Below are 20,090 nucleotides of genomic sequence, written 5' to 3'. Positions count from 1 at the left end.
CCCCCCCCCCCTCCCTTAAAACAAAATCAACAGAAAGCAAAAAATATGAACCATTAAAAGCCACTTAGTTTGCATGTAGCCTATTATATAGCCTATATTGTTGCAGAAATTCAGGTATTTAAAAGAAGGGCTTGTTAGCATGAGTTGCTTCTTTAAGCAGGAATTATTATCAAGTTAGTTTGTAAACATTTCTTATAGTGAAAATGGAGATATAAATGTTTAAATAATTACCGGTATGTTAGATTTAACTTATGTCATCAGAAGTGAGTAAATATTACAGTATGAGTAAATACAGTTTATTCATGTTTTCTTTATCTGGTATAGCATGAAATCATAGCACATCCTCTTAACCCAAGCCCTCCTTTACAGCGAAAAAACATCCATTTATGGCTGTGGTTAAAGATGTTTTACAGCATCACCTCTCTCCTCCACTGGCCTCCAGTCTCAGGTGGACTGGTGCTGAGGAGGATGCATCCCATCATAGTGAAACTCCCTCCACTGCTCGGTGCTCTCTCTAGTCTTCTCGTTTTGTTCTAGGAAGATTATGAGAATTTTAGTGGATGAATGAGCTGGTTGAGGGAATGAACTCATCCCTCTTATCAGACATACCATCATTCTCCTCTTCAGCATATCTCTCAAACTCGTTCCTCTTCTCCTCGTGGAACTCTCTCTTTCGTTCATCTGCAGCCAGAATCTGCCTCTGCTCAGCTGCAAGCACAAAAGAGGATGATAAACATCTCATATTCAGTAGTATATTGTCGTATAAGGCAGCAAATTAGAAGCAAACTGTAGACCTACATAAAAGACCTGTTGTAAAGTAATTGACTTTAAACGAGACACAATGAGTTGAGTTTTTTAAGGGTTTTGGGAATATGCGCACAAAAATGGCTCGTTATTGCCCAATACAAAATTAAAAGCAATTGAGCCCCTGCAGTCCATTTAACATAGACTAATGAAACGTGAGACACACGTACCATGTCAAGATATACAAAAAAGCTCATTGGAACAATAGCCTAAACCCAACAGGAAGTCCGCCATTTTTAATGGAAAGTTCGAAATCCGTGTGATTTTGTCCATTTCTAGATGTCGTACTTTAACAAGCACAAATGCAGACAGGCTTCTCAGAGGTTAATGAACATGCTTTATTATGCCTCAATGGTGTAAAAATAACTTATGTAATAAAATTTGTAACAACCTGTAACAGAATAATTTCCAATAATTAAATGCTAAATATATGTTTTGAACATGACCTATTCTGTGTCCGCTACAAAATGAAAAAGTTTTTAAAAGAAAAACTTTTCATCAAATGGTGTGGACGTTGCGTGGCGGCCATTTTGAGTGTTTAGCGATGAACAAGAAAGTGGCTGTAACTAGAGTGTACGTTGTAATATCTGCTTGACATTTCCCACAATCAACAAGAGTCCAGGCCTGAGGACATATACAGGCCAATAGTGGTCTCGCAACAGGAAATCAGCCTTATATAACAAACATCATGCGATTTACATGAATTACATGTTTTACATGGTTTACAGATGAACTGCACATCAGTATTCGTCGTGACTTGCAGATGAAAGCGTTTGAGGACAACTACCTACTTTTTTGGTTTGCTATCTCTTTCTGCACAGCAAGGTAAATCCTACATAATTTACTTCACCTGACACGCTGGCCTACTGCAGACCTGCTTCCTATGGCTCACCAACTCCCACAAATAATCCAACAGCAGCAATCGTTAAGAGGCTGCTGTCTACGTTTTGATGTCAGTACTTTGCTTCAAAATCACTTCATCCACCTACTGAAACATGTATTACATTTATCTTTACCTGCGTGAATTTCATCTGCCTGCAAGCGAGATTTTGTGCTTTTATGTCATTTTGCAGCAGGAGAAGCTCTTCAGAGTGGGCACAGTTTATTTGTCTCACTTTTTTAACTTGGATTTTCTCTGACCCCTCTCTGTGTGTCGCCACATTCCACATTCAACTCCCAACCGCTCGCCCACTCACTCGCTCACTCACTCTCGGTCCGACTCAGTCTTTTCACTTTGTTTACGGCTTTGTGTTCACTTTATCGCTGATTTTAACTGCACAGTGTCTTGTTGTGACTGACACACACACACACAGACCCACGGCATGTTACATAACACAACTCCAATTCTGAGCAGTGATCTCAGTGTGTGCTCTCACCTTCCTGTTGGCAGAACTGTACACAACAGTGCTGTTAAATCATACGAGAATGTCATACATGATACTGTATGTGAATTTTCACAACACTTGTAAGGAGAATGTTTACTGATTTACTCGTGACGTGCATGTATGTATGAATGTGTGTGTGTGTGTGTGAGAGAGAGAGAGAGAGAGAGAGAGAGAGAGAGAGAGAGAGAGAGAGAGAGAGCTCCATGCTGCCCTGTGGCTCCTGCTGCAGCCTCCAGCTGAGGAGGCTGAGCTTCTGTAGGACCAGACAGGTCTGAGGTGGTCTCTAGTCAGGCCAGGTTCCCTAAACAGTTAACAGCAGCTGGCTGTCAATAACATGCTCACTATCCATTCAAACTGTGCCAAAACGTTCTTAAAACATAATAAAGAAATATGTCATGTTTATGCTCCCGTGGACAAAAAGAGGTATTGTTATTTCATAGGTTTCATAGGGAGTATCCAGATGCTTAAAACACTTTTTTTGTTAAAAACCTAGATCAATGTTTTGTTTTGTTGCTGTTGAGCATATTAGCATCATTTTGTCTTTCCCAGTGATGTCTGATGTCTGATGTTTTTGTGTAGTTCTATACTTTTTCAAGGGCTTTTTGTGCAAGACGATTCATTTTCAAGAGTAAATGTAAAAATGACTGTACATTTGTTGTTTTGTTCATTTAGGATCCTTATTAGCTCCTTGCACATGTTTAATTTAGGTCAAAACAAACTTCTCGAATCAAATGTAATATTGTTGATGCTGAAGCAACAGTTAGCCTGTCTTGTTTTGAGAGAATATCAATAATATTGAATTGTTGCAGCTCTTCAGCAGAATTTGGTTCATTGAGGAAACCAAAAAATACCACACAGTGTTGATAACCTTTTAAATAATAATCAATCACTAATATCACAATAAAGTGAGTACAAATGATCAGTAGTGAGCAGGATTTTTTTGGTTTCTATTTGTTTCAAGAAAAACAAACACTGAATGCTAACAATTAGAAGACATCATTTCTAAGGGCAGATGGTTTTGTAATAAATTGTTAATAATATGATCACCAATGAGTGAATCTCTGCTGCCAAAATGGCATGTTTGCCTATAATAAGACAGAGATGCCAATTTTCAAACTGCCACAAACAAACCAAAAGTGAACTCACCGTTAATCTCATCCTGAGACTTTGAGGCCCGTCTGCTGCGTCTTCTGAAGAAGTTTGATGCATCTGCCTCGTTTATGAAGATCTTCTTCAGTGGACCTGCAGCAGGGAGCAGGAGGACGTTCAGCTCACAACATAAAGGGATAAAAAGAGGGGATGTAGAAGAGATGGGGCTGATGTAGCTCCTCACCTTGTGGATCTTTAGCTCTGCCTGTGCTGTTGGGCACAGCTGCAGTGTCTGCCTCTGGAGACACTGGGTCAGAGAACAAAACATGAAAGCGCTAAATTAAAATGCAGAATCTAGGCTGCCCTGCTTACCCCTGCACGAAATACAGTACATACAACAAAAACAGCTATCATCAGATTAATTATCCTGCATTAGACTCACAGGAAAGTGCTAGAAGCACAGCGAGGAAACCCAGAAGGGTTGCATACGTCCAGGACATCTTTAGCTCTGTGTCTGAATTTGTTGAGAGATTTGAGTAATGTGGAGGAGGCAGAGGTGAGTATGTGAGAGGTGGGGTGGGAGTCTGGGGGAATATTGACTGCTTGTCAGAGGAGAGGGAGGCAGTGGCAGGAAGGTTCTGAGGACTTAATTTTTGACTTAAATTTTTGATAAACTTATTGTGCTCCACATCTATTTCTTTTTGAGTATTATAGGCCCGTGAGAGACTGTTTATTTATTCAAAGAAGGGAACATATATTAGCCAAGGGGCACTAAAGGCTGAATATGCACCACTTGACTGGTTAATACTCAAACTTACCAGAGAAAATTGATGATAGACAACAAAACCTGACATATTTGGGGAAAAAAGTGACTGAAAACAAACTGAGGCCCAGAGCTGTAGCCTGGAGATTTTTCTTGCCAAATGTATATGCCTGATGCAGCTGAAAGAGGCCCTCTAAAGGCCACTCTCTCTGCTCCTTGCATAAAGTCATGCCAAAAAGTATACAGCCTTCCGTTTGCTAGAGTTTTTTCCCCCACCTGAATTGTGGTTGTGCCCCAGAAAAGACTGAATATTTAAATTGTTTGGTGGGGAAATCCAAGGTGGAGGGATTGTTGCTCAGGGAAGTGAGAGGAAATTAGAGAGGGTTTCAGAAAATGGGTGGTAAGTCTGTTCAGGTAACTGTGAAAGGCTTGTGGAAGGAGGGAATATTTTGCATTACTGTGTACATTACATTCATGTTGCAGCTGGTAACGGTGGAGCTAATCTGTTTTTTGTTATCTGAAACATATGATAATACATGTATTTGTTGATTTATGCTTTATATGATTAATCTGAATCTTTAAAGAAACTCAAGTTTTTTTACACTGTGGTAGGCTATTTTTAATTTTTTGAACAATGTGTTTATTCATTTTTTGGTATAAAAGACAATTTACAAAGAAACACTATTTCAGTTCGACACAGTTACTTCCCACCCCAACACAGGAAAAAAAATGTTATTTTTTTACTTAAGTTGAGTGCTTCTTCCTTCACTGCCACTGAGACCTTGCCTTTCATAAGCGACTCAGGTTTGTGTAGGTATTTGTTTGAGTGTATTTTCTCCATTGGGGGCCGCTGTGGGAACGCACCATAGAGTCTATGATCCGCACTGAATGTCTTCCAGTTGTTCCTAGCACTAACAGCTAGGTGGCGCTGTTTCCCCGCTGACATTATGAGGACACGGCTGTGCGGCGGTGGTGGTGGCAGGCAGCGGCGTCAGCAGGCAGAGGACAGGACACACTCAGATCAACCTGTAATCACCATCGTCTCTCACACTGCCATGGTCTAAAAGCCGCAAACAACATCGTTGCCTATTTTCTACTGGGAGGGAAACTTTAAAACCTTAAAAAAACAAGCCATGCATCTGGAAGCTAGAACCCCGAGGATATAAACGAGATTGAAGACCAGAAAGTAGCTACCACAACAACGAAACCAGAAGAAGAAGCTGTCGTTTTTTTTCACGCTCGGAGGGAAAGACGGCATCCGGCCTGAGAAGAAGCTCCGAGGTTGGGGACTCCGGTCGGAGCAACGTTCATCGTTTCTGGTGAGAGTCACTCACGTTTCGGTGTAGTTCCTGTGAATTCTACAGCGGCTGAACCACCGGTTAGACTCGCCGTGGCACAAGACCCATTTACACCGCCCTGCGTTGACACTAAACGGGCTTTACAATGTTTACTTCACAGCCCTCGCTGTGAATGCAGTCGTCTGTTGTGTAAGCTATTCAGTTTGTTCCTTCACCGGTGAATGGCCGCATTTAACTAAAACAAACAAGGTTAGCTACATGCAGCATACATGAATGAGAAGACTAGATCAGTGTTTGTAATGCTTAATCATGTCTTCCCTCACGATTAGACATTAGTGTCAGCTTTGTTGTTAATACAGAGCTACACAAACAATCTGCTGGTTAGTAGCCACTAAACTGTATGGGGTTTGGGAGTAGAGGCAGGGGCTTTACAGGCTGCTCTGCGAGCATTTTCTTGCATAGTTGCCACCAAAACATTCACTGACCCACATTTCAGAGATGTCCTATCTTTCTGGTACATTTTTTTTCTTTCTCAAACAACTTGGAAGCACCGTGCAAACTGTATCATCCTCTGATCTCACGCACACAGTCGACATTAACACCCTAACCTTCTCAGTTGTTTGTGGAGAAGGCCAGGAGGAGCAGCAGACAGTTTTCTGCATGGCAAACAGTTTCTAGGAATCTCACCCCCAATAGACAGCTTTCAATGAATTCCTGTACGTATGCCTTCTTCCTATAGGGCGTTTACCTGTGTGGTAGTGAACTGTATGTGTGTGGGTGAGAGAGAGATGGATGTGAAGTTAACAGGATGTCCAAAAGGAAGACATCATTGTTGTGCAGTGGGGGGGAGGGGTTGAGGGATGACCATGGCAAACTCATGAGGAAGTTCATCTGGTGTGAAAAGACCCAGGAGCCTATGGTTACATATTTATTGTCACATTTATTGTTCTCATGCAGTAACAGCCTTATTGGAAGTGACTCTGGGCATTAAGTTAGTTCTTTGCATGGGACCCAACTCTTCACATGTGTAGAATCTAAACTGTACTGTTATAACAATTTTTATGAGTGTTAAATTATGTTCAGAAACAAAAATTTGGAGAGAAAAAAATCTCGGTAACATATGGTCTTCTGTTTTTTACTTTCCAAACTTTAGAAATGTTGTTTAGCAGCCAAACAAGAACTTTACTTAAATAAATGCAGTCAAATTTGTAATTTAAACCAGAATCCTCTGATAAAAAAATAAGTAAAGAATTAAGCATTTAGTGAAAGTTTGTGAGTACTGAGGATTGATACCCAGTCCTACCTGTCAATCTTTACATTGTTTTTTTCTGAATGAAAAAAAAGAAGCTCAAAGCTAGGCATGCACGATTCGGGGGAAAATATCAATCACGATTTTTAAGCTTAGAATTGATATCACGATTCTCTGCCACGACTTTTTTTTCTCATGAAGAGTGAAACACGTGACTAAAAGGCGCTTTGTCATTGGCTGAGGGTGAAGACCGAACCTATGTGAGAACCTGGAAGGGAGAGCATTGCAGCACTTGGGACGCCTTTAAAACTATATTTAAAAGTCACAGAAGAAAGAAGTAGCGTTTGTGATGCAGTTGGCTCGTAAAACTATATGAGAATTAAAGTCATTAAAAAAAGAAAAGAATCGAAGCCATTTAAAAATGAAATTGCAAACAGGGGTGAATTGAAGGCACGATTTTATAATGATTTATCGTGCGGATCTACTCAAAGCACTTGCTTTCACCTGTTGTGAGCAGGCTTCAGTTTGACAACCTTAAAGATCTTTATCATTCAGAAGCTTCAGTAAGGTGTGTCAGTTTTTGGGCTCACAATCCTCATGTTGAGCCTGGTACCTACAGGCGGGCCAGGAGATGTTGGGGGTCTGTGAACCTGTGTGTTTTGGTTTGCCTTGGGGTCGTTCCCATGGTGAAGACCTTGGGAGTGGCGGTGGCAGAGTAACCTGACCCGCTGTGAAACAGCTGTAGCCACGCGTTGCTGATCCATTGAGTCTCAGTGCAGATCAAATGATGGTCCAGTGTATGTGGGTGTGTGTGCGGGAGTACACACATGATGAATGGATGTGTTTTTGCCAAAGATTCATTCTCTACTTTTGAACGTGCAATTATACACAGAATAATTTCAAACCAAACTTCATAGACTTTTTTGCCGATTTTAATTCTAGAATACAAGGTTTACAAGTGTGTGTCTCTCTAAGTGTGTGCGAGCGTATGTATAAGCGGCAGGCCAAGACAGCTGGCTGAAGGTTAATGTGTCACAGCTCGCCGGGGAGCAGCTGCTATGTCACAGGCACCACTCCTGTCTAAAGATAGCCATGAATACAAACTCTTCCTCTTTTCTTTGGTGCATTAACACAAGAACTTTGGCACCAACATGCAGCTCAATCTCCTCACATGCAGTTGCCCCACTAGACAAATGGTGCTGCTTGCAAGTTTGGCCACCTCTGTCCAGTCTCTGCTTCTTGCATGTGTCTGGTGGTAGTAAAGACCCCACTGCGGTCATTGAGCCAGCTGGCTGGGAACATGTGATAGATTTATACAGCAGTATCTTACACCACATATCTGGGTGGTGTCTGAAACAGGTGAGGGACAAATTTGCCTTTTTTTCCATCACTCTTGGCAGAATTTGCATAGCTGTTTGAACACTTGTCGGTTCTTTTTTTGGAAGCAGCGCACACACACACACACACACACACCTTCGTACAGTCAGCATAGCTTCACATATTTGACATATGCTGAGGTGTTGATAATTAAGTTGTCACTGGTTTATTAAAAGACCTTGTTGTTAAATCCATGAGTTTGGTTTTTTAATTAGTAGAATTTAGAAACCCCCAGGCGCACTCTACCTTGGCTTAGTAGGTTTTTCTAATCAGGGATTGAGAAAGTAGTATGTTCAACAGCTAAAAATAAGGATTCCTTCCTAATGAAGCCATAACAAAAGGAACACAATGGCGTGAGTGTTTTCATTTATTGACATCATAACAGATTGGTCAGCAAAAAAAACTACTAACATTTTAATAATCATTCAGCAAGCTAAAATTCCAAAGATTTGCTGGTTTGAGCTTATCAATTGTGACGATTTCATTCTGTTTCATATTATTATGAAATTAATATCTCTGTGTTTTAGACTGTTGGTAAGACAAAACAAAACAATTTTTTGGGATCTCGGAAGTTGTTTTAAATATCTTGTGACATTTCATTATTTAGAGCTGAAACATTTAGTTGACCAAAGATTTATCACCAACAGATTTGATAATTGATATCTCATTTCTGCATTTTTCAACCAAACAAATAACAAATAATCTCGTGTTCCATGCAGTCCTAATACAGACAGAAAAAACTTTAAAAAAAAAGTTACAAATAAGATGCCATGTTAACTTTCTGTGGGGTTTTTCTTGCTTTAACACACAACTGTGCCTGGCACTTAGGTTGTCTGAAATTACTACAAAGGCTGCTGATAGCGGTTTGTGTTTGCAGTTTGATATGAAACTGATAACCCCATCCAGCCGGCTGCCCTTAGTTAGATAGCAGCGTGGCCTGTTGTTCCCTTTAACAGCCAGCCATTAATTGTGGCTCTCTCTGATGCTAATGCTCTGCTCACAGACGGACGGCAGGTGACTTGACTCAGGCTTTTAGATCAGATGAGTCTCCGCCTGGGCGATTATCTCTGTAATGAGCCAAACGGGCTTTTTATTTACAACAAATAAAGACTATCAACCTATCAAAACCCATCTATTTATGGGGAGAAATTAACACCTACAATCTTGTAGCTGTAAAACTTCCAGGATCCAGTCTGAAAATTTGTTTATTAGTTCCTCATTTTATGCACAAAGGATTATAATCACAAAAATGAAAAATGGATTACATTGGCGTGACATAAGTCTGCTGCCTTGGTTCACAAGGCTTATCTGTCATAAGTCATGTGGGCTTTTCCTCCCATTCATAACTGTGTCATCATGTGAAGTGTAAGCGGTGCTTTAGATGTATTATTTTCAAATGAATGGTGTATTTGATTTAAAAGTTGTCGTTATTTGTGACATTTATAAAGGGAAATTATTACAATATACTGTATGTTTTTGTTTTCTTAAAATCATTTTGGGTTTATTTGTATATTTTAGGGTAATATCGGAAGGTGCCCACATTGTGTAAATACGTCAGCCTTTACTTTACTATTTCTACTAACTAGAAGAAGAAGATAAAGGTAAACAACGGCAGAACTTGCAGAAACATTGTCGTCAGTGCTTTGTTTTGATTTGAAAACCTACTTGGTCGGATCAAGCCTTTCATTTCACCATGAAAGAACTCATCTTAACCAAATAAGTTTACAAGAGAGATATACAGTCAGTCTGAGAGTCCTGGCATCCGATTATGTGCAAACTCGTCCAGGCTTATAGTTTCCGCTTTGTTGCGTGCTGATGGAAAAGAAATAGTGGTGCATGCTGTCATTTTCCCATCTCGCATGCTCAGATGTAAACAATGTATGGTATAACGTGTCATACCCGATGAGAATCGAGTCAGATGTTAGTTGCGCATGCCCAGATTTAAACGGTTTACGGCATAATGTGTCATACTGAGATTTGTGAAATCCATGAAATAATACACTTTTCTAATTGCAAACAATAACAAGATGGTAATCATTTCAAAAATGTTTTAGCTATCCATGATTGTTTGATTGCTACTGTTAGCTCAAAACGCCATCTCAGCCTTTGTTGTGTTTGATTGCTAGCATGTAGCTAAGCTAGCAGTCCTTTCAAAAACGTTTTAGCTATGGTTGGCTGTTTGCTAACGTTAGCTCAAAACGCTATTCAACTGACAACTTTTGTTTGATTGCTAACTTGTGGCAGTGAACGAACTTGGTTAAGTATATTAATTTTTACTGAGTTGACATTACAGAAGTCTCTTGTTAGCGTCTTGTATGCTACTTGTTGCAAACGGACACATGCGCCACTCACATCTTCACTCGTCGCAAAGTGACACATGCGCGACTCAAATCTGCACTCGACTTACATGGGGGAGTGACACGCCCTCTGCTCGCGAACTTAAAATCCCGGCGCGCCAGCTAGATCTACATAATTTTGACGTCACATTTGCGCGCCACCTTGGGTGCGGTTATTATACCAGCAGATTTAGCCCTGCGTACCTAGGTGACACACGTGTGAAAGCAGGGTGAGGAAAAAGCGTGTGTCACAGTCAGGATTTAAAAGAAAAAACATTTGATGACACATCTTGCTGTTGAGTTTTAGTCTCACCTGCTGCAGCATGCCTGCCTGGTTGTCATGCTCAGCTCAGCACCACGCAGCACACCACCACCACCTACGTCTCCTGAAAAAGCTTACTTTTTACTGGGCACAATGCAGCCTTTATATAAGACCTCCATAATGGGGCCAGTTCCTTCACTCATGTCCTCATTGTCTTGGCCAGGATGAGAAAAGGCTGCTCTTTAGAAAAGCGAGGCTGAGCTCACCCGTGAATCATGCCAACAGTTACGCTTGTTCGCTGTCGTCTTCTGTGTGCAAGGCAACCGAGGGAGGAGAGGCAGACGTTTTTTGCAGTGACGTTAGGTGGTTTACTGAACCCTGTAGGGGTCACAAAGACGTTGCGACCTTCATTTTCCTATTTCTGTGGGTGGCCAAGACAGCAGGCACCCTGCAGCACTAATGGTGCTGTGGTGCGATTGCTTCATCTAGCACAAGTGGGACAATTGCACAGACCTGCATTGATGGTGGATTGTGGAACTCTAGTCTGGCATTACAGAGTTGGCGTTGGGGGTCGGTGATTTTTTTTTAACCGTTTAAGTAGCCCTCTGTCATCATCATCATCAGTACAGTCTCTGTTTGCTCATAGCAGCCGCACGAAAGGACAGAATCCATATGAACTGTGAAGCGAGAGTTGGGTTATTGTAAGTATTGATGGCTGGTCTAGGGGCTGAAAATGCAGACGTAGTCGGGGGGGGGGGAGCTGCAACAGAGGAAGGGGGGGCGAGGGTGTGAGTTGGAAAATCAGCATGCATGCAGTCTCCTGCAGTGCTCTGCAGTTTCAATATGGAAAAAGCAGTGGGGTTGCCATGGTAACAAATCCAGAATCAGCGCAGCCTTCAGACCCCTCCCCTTCAGCCACCCTCCTCCTCCTGGCCACCTCCCAGCAGATCTGGAGCTCAGACTGGCCTACTTATGGGAGCAGGGATAAGGCTTGGAACAGGGATCATGTCCAAAACTCCACACTCGATCCAAGAGCAGGAACGTGGCCCAGCAGATACAGTTGCACAGTAGACAGAACTCCCCCCCCCCCCCCCCCCCCCCCCCCCCCCCCCCCCCCCCCCCCCCCCCCCCCCCCCCCCCCCGCCCCCCCCCCCTTCTCCTCCTCTCTACTGCGTTAACTTTCCGTTGAACTCTCAAAAGTGATTTGTATCCCCAGAGTCTGCTGGATTGTAGGTCATGTCCCAGTTCTTTATGAGATATTAATGTGCTCCCTCATGTCCCAATCATATACATTCACAAATTAAAGGTGAAATACGGCCGATTTTTACCTGAATCTTGATCGCTAGATGTCACGAGTGCTGTCGTTAGGGAAAAAATGACAAAAATCGGTGCTTGCACACTGGAGTTGCTGCAGCTAAATGCAAGAGCTCCCAGTTAGTTAAAATGTCAGATGTGGGGGCATGTTCTAAAGAGTGCCTTTGTGCCTCTTAACAGACAAAAAACGCAATTAAAATGTATGTGCAACATGAACCGGGCCGTTAAGTGACAACAAGATGTGTTTTCAACTCAGAAATTGTGAAGAAACGGTTTAAATTTAAAGTTTGTACTGTCACCTACCTCTCTTTCAATGAAAGCCCACTATTACTATTAGGGACTTCAGCGCGAGACTAGCGCTAGCCTTCAGTAATGGTATTACTGTGCAAGCCACAGGGTCATTTGGTCCGTTTCCATGTAGTTACATAGTCACTGATATTGTCATAACCTCTGCAGTGCTCAATTATCTATTTTTGAGGGAAAAATTAACTCCAAGTTTTTGTCGCAAAGGCATAACCTCCATAATCATCACTTTTATAATAATAATTTAGTTTCTGATGGCACCTATTCAGCCCAAAATTATCAAGTAACATCTCCCTTATTTTTCGGATTAATTCTATAAATCTATGAAAAGTCCAGAAATTGCCTGAAATATCCATTTCAAGCTCCTAGAGAAAAGAGGAACATTTGTCTTGCCAACCAACAGTCCCAAAACTAGAGATCTGCAATTTTTAATGATATAAACCAAGAAAAGCAGCAAATCATCATTTATAAACTGGAACAAGCAAATATGTAGCATTTTTATTTATTAAATGACTAAAACAATCACCGAAATTTCTTTTAATTTTGTGTTGAATCGTTGACTAATTGAATAACTGTATATCAAGCTGTTGAAAGAAAGACAGTTTCTGCAAACTCAAAATGTGTAACTCTTAACTCTGATGAAATTGCCTTCAACAGTGGGGAATACATAGTTTTCCATCAGTTTCATGAACTGAAACGTTTTTCTATGCAGCGCTCATGTTGCGGGCTGAGCAAACAAGCAGCAAGCTGTTTCGGAGATAAGGGACTGCTTGCCCCATGCTGGAGCTGATGTGTCATGAGAGGGACTGATGTGAAGCTGTTGTGACAGTTGAGTTGATGTTCTGCCTCGTCTCGGTTCCTAGAATAATTAGATTGATTGCTGCTTGACTAAGACCACAAAAGGGCAATACATATGATTATACAAAAAACATATAGTGGAATCCCTTGTACCTATGAGATTTGCCATATTTGCCAAATGTGATGTTGCGACAAAGACAGTTGGCCAGAATAAAACCAGGAATGTCACGCTTACATGGTACTCTCAATCCAAACCACACAACCAACAGCCTTAAATGCATTTTTCCGTCATGTTACATGATTTTTGGATATTCAAGTATAGACTTTTCAGCTACTTCAATGCTAGCTGAAGGTGCGAATATATGAAGTTTCCTTGTGTAGTTTAAGTGCTCATATGATCTACAGTTTAATATTTTGTCCTTGCACTGTCCTAGTTTGCTTTGGCCTTTAGCCCAGTTCAGACAGACTGCTGCTGCTGTTCGCTGTGTGGAGGGAATGGGTGCAGGCTCATTGCCTAATAAAACTTTGTACCGACTTTTCAAATCTTACAGTATCCGGGGTGAGAAATGTGCCATGCAGCTGCTGAATCATCTGTAACTTCACAAACAGATGTCTTTGGGCTGTTTTAATGCAAAATTTAAGTTTTTAAATCAAGGTGCCATGTTTGAAAAACAGTTTTACTCTCGGATTGGCTGCCGCTGTAAGGTTTTTGGTCTCTGTTATTGTAATTCTTTCTCTGCTCTGTCTTTTTTCAAGTCAAATGTTTTTGCCAGTGTGAGCCAATGCTTCTCCCAATCTCCACTGAAATAATTAACAACAACCACTGAAGTTCTTTTTAGAGCACAAACGCTAAACATTCTTTTTTTTCAGCTTCTCAAATGTGACGATTTGCTGCTTTTCTCTGTTTCATATTGTTGGAAATTGAATTAAATTTTTGTATCACACTCGCCAAAAAGAAATCCCTCCCTGCTGCAATTCCAATGGAAGAGATAGGGAACAGTCCTCGCTTTATGCAAATACATTCTTATGTTAAGCTGAAGATAATATGAGGCTTCCAGAGTCTTACATGCATAATACATAAATCAAATAGGTATTTTCTAAAAGTATTGCTTTTTCAGTTCCAATTAGCTCTAGTTCAAGAAAAGGCTGTCTGAAGTAGCAAAAATAGGGAACTCAAAAAAGAGGGATACTTTGGAAGATCCCCACTTAATTTGTCACATAATTCCTTCTGCTGAACTTTGAATGTCTTTTTACACAGAGTGAGGACTGTGGGTTTTGTCGGCGACCACATACATTAAAATCTCACAACTATTTACGGTCAGTATGGACGAAAAAAGAAGTAACCGCAACCAATAACTATATGTTTAGCCATGCAAGTGTTGTTCAATGAAAGAACCTATCCTGTAACTGATAATTCAAATCATCAACATAGCAGAGCCACCTTATTTTCAGCCATATATCCTGTTCCCCCACAATGTTCTCATTATTTGGCTTTGACTGTGTGAAACAGTTGCATCTCTAAACAGAATTCTGGTTATGACTGATATTTGGAAGACAAAAGGCTGTCAGTAGGCAACAGGCAGCAAGCCCTGAGGGGCTGTACTACTTGTGTGTTTTCATGTCTGGCTTTAGTCATCATTGTCGCAGACAGACACTTGTCCAGATCTGCAGTAGTAGTGGAGTCATGATCCTTACATTGAGGTCACAGGGAGAGTTTTCGCTCTCTCTCTCTTTCTCTTTCTCTTTCTCTCTCTCTCGCTCTCTCTCTCTCTTTCTCTTTCTCTTTCTCTCTCTCTCGCTCTCTCTCTCTCTCTCTCTCTCTCTCTCTCTCTCTCTCTCTCTTTCTCTCTCTCTCTTTCAATTTCATGTTGCTTTACTGGCATGAAAAAAACTACATCCGTGTTGTCAAAAGCTTAAGAACAAACATACATATAAACAACAACAAGGAGTAAATACATCTGATATAATAAAACAAGTAAACAGGATACTTATGATATAATTGTTGATACTACACGCATGATGTGCATGTCCCTTAAATGGTACGTTGAAACAATATAAAATAAATTATAGAAAAAAAATTTAGCCTTATTTAGCCTTGTATGGTGGCAGGAAAAGACACATTTAGCTGCTAACCATGGCGGGATATTTGGTTCTTAGGTCTACATGTTTGGGACATGTAGGAACTGTAATTCTGTTTTAATATACTGGTGGCAGTGTGTACAGACACGTTCCAGTCTTGGTCTCCACACTTTTAAACGTCAACCTCTTTCAATTTCTCGCTCATGGTCACTGACTGTATTTTGTTAAAATTATTATTTCTTTTGGATTTTTTGTGTTTTGTTTGCTCTCTCTCTCTCTCTGTCTCTCTCTCTCTTTTTCTCACACACACTATTTCTAGCTCTCACATTTAGTTACTCTCATGCACATAGTAAATGCGGCTGGAATGTGTGATGTGGACTCGACGTGGCTCAAGCTCGTCCTGCTCCATTCAGGAGCAAATCCCCCTGGTTTAGGATTTGCTTTTACAGTACGGTGTGCCAGGGACCGTGCTCTAAACGCAACCATAAGAATCTTTCACCTACTTGTCATGTTTTCCCAGGAAGAGGAATGTAAGGTGATGTGCCACAATGAGCTGAGTCATAATTAACGTCAGAGTTGTCTGGTGATGGAACGTCTTTTGATTTCAGTTTGATTCTTTTATGTGGGATTGTGAAACATGGCTGCAGGCGGGTGAGGCTTATTCTTTTGAATTAAAGGCAGTAACAGATTTGGTCAATGAAATGTCAAGGCCCGCATAAACACTGTTGTTTTACCTACCTGCCTATGGACTACGGGCGGAAATAGCAATTGTGCTACAACCTGATGAAACGCATCAGTTCTTGTTCTTATACAAGGTTCAGGTTTATTTGTGCATTACTTTTTAAATAAAATTCTGTAACTAAAATGAGCTGTATCTATTCTTACATGGGTTACAACCACAACTAACATGTTGTTTTATTTGACATCCTCAGGCCTCCCCTTCCCGAGAGCTCCATGGAGAAGATGAAGCGGTTCAAGCGGCGTCTCTCTCAGACGTTGCGAGGCAGCCACACCATCGACGAGTCGCTCTCTGAGCTGGCAGAGCAGATGACCATAGAGGAGAACGGCCTGAAGGACAGCGGTGAGTTTTAGAAATAGTTTGTTAAGAGTTTCTCATAGTTCTTTAATATACCGGTAATAACATAAGGATTGTATGGTTCTGTTTGTTATGGCCATTACTTCCTTCCTTCCTTTTCTTTCCATCTTTGGCAAATGGCTCTAAATACTGCACGACCCATGGCCCACAAGTGACTGGAATCAGTTGACACATTCAGAATGCCATAAGCCATTTTCAGACATCTTTAATGTTGCTGGCTTCATTCATCTGTTAGCTGATATGATAATAATGATATAAAAAAAGAAAAGTGTTCTGAGATGCTACATTAGTTATGCATTTTAAAACTGGCCTTCAGTTAAGTGACTTTAAAAAAGAAATCTCCATCACTAAGGGCGTTTTTCCATTAATAGTTCCTGCTCGACTCGGCCGCGGTGCCTCGTCCTCTTTTTTACATTGCAGATTAGTACCGCCTCATGACTGAGGCGAACCATGGTTGGTTGTTGTCGCAGGAAACTACTGTAATATGGCAACACACACACACACACACACACAAAACGTCAAAGGTGTGTTGCTTTTCATTGTTGGCATGTGGCTGTTGCCACAGCCGAAAGACACATTTGATTTCGAAACAAGCTGGAGGCAGCAAAAAAAAAACTATTTAAACACGGCGGGTTTGTACAGAACACCCCCATCTGTTGCTAGCAATGACGTATGGAATGGTGAGGATTATCTCCGAAGATCAGCAGTCTGCAGGTTTTCTAGTCACCTTTTAGTATCGCTTCAGCTCGCTTGGAACCTCGACTGAGGTGGTACTAAAACGTACCTGTTAGCAGGTACCAGGGACTTTTTTTTTATAATGGAAAACCAAAAAAGTAGAGTAGAGTTGGGGCGAGTTGAGGAGGTACCATGCAGTGGAAAAATGGCATAATTGAATAAGGGACACTATAGTCTAACCTTTTATTATTGGCAAGCCAAGATGACCAAGTTGTCATTTTTTTTTTATAACAGAAAAGGGATTCAGATTCATTCAAACACCACACTGACGTGTAAAATTGTGAAGTGTTCATAATGAAGTGCATCTAACACTAACCGGAATCTGAAAGTGGATTGAGGTTAAACTGCTGAATATGTTATCTAGTCTAATCTATGCTTAAACTCGCCGTTAGCGATACTCCACAGAATTTTAAGCTTGCTTGAGTGTTGGGAGTCGTGGTTTACTTTTGTCCTAAAGCTTCAATGTCATTGACATTGACTGTTCAGCAAGTTAATGTGACATTTACAGAAATACCTTCACCAATCTATAGTGTCTGATATGACTATTTATGTTTCTGTAGGACCACTCTGTTCCACACTCGCAAAGATTGTCGTTGAGTCATCTTGATCCTACTGAAGGTTGTCGCCTCTAAGGTGTCAATAAAAGCAGAGGGGCACAGCAGCCTAACACTGCTGATATTCAAAAAATCCGCAGGGAGTGAAGGAGGGAGCATGACTCGATATGCTGTCACATTGTTGCTATGGTGCTCAAGATCTGGAAACATTCTAGAGTTTCCATGACATTGCCACGGCAACTTGGATGACTTGGTGAAACCAGGCTGGCATCTTGATGCATCCCCCCCCCCAATCTTTCTTTTTTTTTCTTTTTCTTCTTTTAAATCTTTCAGCTCTTCTTTTTCTCTTTATGCCACCCAGAGGTCCCCCCAAACCCAAAGCGTCTTTCAGGCCTGCTGTCAGTTTTCCTCTCTTGTCTTTTGTCCAAATGAGAAGTTTTTTCCCCTTCTTCAATCAATCAGGTCGTCCAAGTCTCCCCCTCCTCCCCATCTCCCTCTGAGAACTAACTGGGCTTTGTAAAGAGCTTTTTGTATACTGATTAACACCAGGTTTGGCCAGAGTGTTCTCGGCTTGGTGAGTAGGGACACAGAATTATGTTGTGTTTGTGTGCGTGTGTGTGTGTGTGTGTGTGGGGGATTTTAGCAGCCTGTGTAACAGGATGGTAGAGAGGAGACAGACTGGAGTAGCCAGATGAGATGTGATCTGAACTCTGTGATTGGGGAAAGCATTCTGGTCCTGATCTGATTATGATTATGCAACACTTATAACTAAGGCCAGGGAGGCAGGGATAACAAAAGAGTTAGCATAAGGGCCTTTGGATGGGGGCTCTGTATGTTCTTTCATAAAAAATCTAGGAAATGACTCATTGGAGTAGAAGGGAATGTTGGTGTGAGTGCAAAAAAACACAACAAAAATAACAAATGAATGACATGGCTTGTAATATAGGACACAACAAATGTTCCAAAGTTTTGACATCTGTGCTTACAAAACTGTTACGTTATGACATTCTTTGCTTAACAAAACCGGCACGTCCACATTACTCCAAATCAACCTCAAAAGGCATTCTGAACCATGTGACCTTTATTTTGTCAATAAAATTTAAGTCGCAAAAATGTACTGAGAATTGCTTGACCCTGGAAACTAGAAGCTAGACAAATCAGAAAGTGAAAGGGGGGGGGGTTTAGATAGGGACATCTGCAACTACATGTCTTATTTCCTTCCTCGGATTTATTCAAGTTGAACACAGATATAACTGAACAGTCGCTCCAGCTTGAAAATCAGTGCCAATGGTTGATGACAGCCAAGTCCGGGGTTGCATTTATCTAATCGGGTGTGGGAAGGGTTACTGTGATGTCGCAGTGAAGGAGAGCACATTCAGTCATCTGTTATACAGCCCAAAACAAATTCCCATTGATGCCAGCAAGACTACAGTGACTGAAATAAAATATTTTGATGACCTCACAATACATAAAAGGTACATGTATGGGGTTTATTTAGTCTGTTAATAAAAGATTCTAAGATGTCTGCCTCAAAAAATATCCATCATTTCAAAATATAGAGCTAACAAAAAGCTACAATGTGAAAGAAAAACAATGACTCACAAAACAAAAGACGTGAAACACCGTCATGTTGAAGCTGTGATTTTACATGCAAATGTAACACTCTTTGTCATATTTTGCCGTCATAGTAATTTTGGGGTGGCAGGTTTTGTTGGATGGTTTGCAATCACACATTTCTTTGCATTTTAATTAACGGACAAAATTTACCCCATACACCTGTGGATATTTTTTCTGTCGGATTCACTGATTTGTTCTCGGGGCAGCCGATAAGGTTTGAATAAAATAGTAAATACCAATATAGGATATTGTCTGTATTTCCGCTAATCTAGCAGATAAAATACCCAAAGTATTTCATAACAAGAACCAATCTAAACAATAAGCATCCAAGTCCTGTTTGTGGATCCCCAACACTAACCACTCTCACTCTCCACCCAAACATGCAAATAGAAGCAGCCGTTTAAAGGGCCATGCCGAACTACACTGATGAGGAAGGATGCACCTTAAACACCTAAAAATACCTTTCCATGTTGTTTTTCAGAGACAAATCAATGTATCCGCCCCATTACCATCTTCCTTTTCTGGTAATCTATAAGCGTTGTCTTCTCTCTCGTCTTAATCTTCACTGCCTTTGTTGCACATGTCCTACAGTATCCTTTTGTCTCTGCCTGCCGGCTAAACAGTTAGTGTTTTAGTTGGAGCTGCTACTCTATACACAATAAATCTTTCACCTCTGTCAGCTCCTTTCTTGCTTTTAGACAAATGCTCCCCGGTCAGACAGTATACGAAACCTTTTCTCCAGGCAAAACACACTGCTGAAGAATTTTGTTTTCATTCTTGAGTCTCTCACTTCTCTACTTTTGATATTGACTATTTACAGTATAAGGGTCACACTGGATTAGAGAACAGACCACAATGTAACTGCCCCAGCTCTAACTGCAGCTTTGCAGTTAGGTAACCGTTGTTTCAATCGCAGGCTTCAGGAATCTGATATTTTAGAAAAATCCAACACATAAAGATTAGACTGAATCAAATCCCATTGTTTTTTTTCCCCATTGTTTTTTTTTTGTATAGCCAGGACAAGTACTATA

General features: G+C 41.0%; 2 protein-coding genes across 5 annotated transcripts in view; one reads left to right on the top strand and one right to left on the bottom strand.

Moving 5' to 3' along the window:
• Positions 1 to 13: 13 nt before the first annotated feature.
• ucmab (upper zone of growth plate and cartilage matrix associated b) lies at positions 14 to 6,122 on the bottom strand. 2 transcript variants are annotated; one of them, XM_034879777.1, is made up of 6 exons: positions 6,027 to 6,122; positions 3,721 to 3,792; positions 3,523 to 3,585; positions 3,336 to 3,431; positions 610 to 708; positions 14 to 533 (listed from the first exon to the last, which is right to left on the bottom strand). In XM_034879777.1, the coding sequence occupies exons 2-6, from the start codon at positions 3,776 to 3,778 to the stop codon at positions 445 to 447; spliced, it is 405 nt and encodes a 134-aa protein (XP_034735668.1). In that variant the 5' UTR covers positions 3,779 to 3,792; positions 6,027 to 6,122; the 3' UTR covers positions 14 to 444. The 2 variants fall into 2 exon arrangements, with proteins under 2 accessions (XP_034735668.1, XP_034735669.1); XM_034879778.1 differs by lacking the exon at positions 6,027 to 6,122 and having other exon boundaries at positions 3,721 to 3,923.
• Positions 4,999 to 20,090, top strand: part of LOC117949429 (cyclin-dependent kinase 17-like) — a 30,692-nt gene continuing 15,600 nt past the window's right edge. The window contains exons 1-2 of one of the 3 annotated variants that reach the window (XM_034879716.1): positions 4,999 to 5,360; positions 15,990 to 16,138. In XM_034879716.1, the coding sequence (XP_034735607.1) occupies positions 16,012 to 16,138 (127 nt within the window). In that variant the 5' untranslated portion in view covers positions 4,999 to 5,360; positions 15,990 to 16,011. Of the gene's footprint in view, positions 5,361 to 6,035; positions 6,056 to 15,989; positions 16,139 to 20,090 lie in introns of those variants that run through there. The other 2 variants (XM_034879718.1, XM_034879717.1) reach the window with 2 other exon arrangements.

The sequence above is a fragment of the Etheostoma cragini genome, chromosome 8 (genome assembly GCF_013103735.1).
Source record: "Etheostoma cragini isolate CJK2018 chromosome 8, CSU_Ecrag_1.0, whole genome shotgun sequence".
In the NCBI taxonomy this organism is placed as follows: domain Eukaryota; kingdom Metazoa; phylum Chordata; class Actinopteri; order Perciformes; family Percidae; genus Etheostoma; species Etheostoma cragini.
Note: the sequence above shows the minus strand (reverse complement) of the source record. Positions and strands in the feature narration are given on the sequence as shown.

Excerpts from the sequence above, each read along its gene's own strand:
- ucmab (XM_034879777.1), bottom strand. The coding sequence starts at position 3,778 with ATGTCCTGGACGTATGCAACCCTTCTGGGTTTCCTCGCTGTGCTTCTA. Across the intron at positions 709-3,335 it reads GTCTCAGGATGAGATTAACG|CTGAGCAGAGGCAGATTCTG; the intron begins GTGAGTTCACTT and ends TTGTGCTTGCAG. Across the intron at positions 534-609 it reads TGCTGAAGAGGAGAATGATG|AACAAAACGAGAAGACTAGA; the intron begins GTATGTCTGATA and ends TAATCTTCCTAG.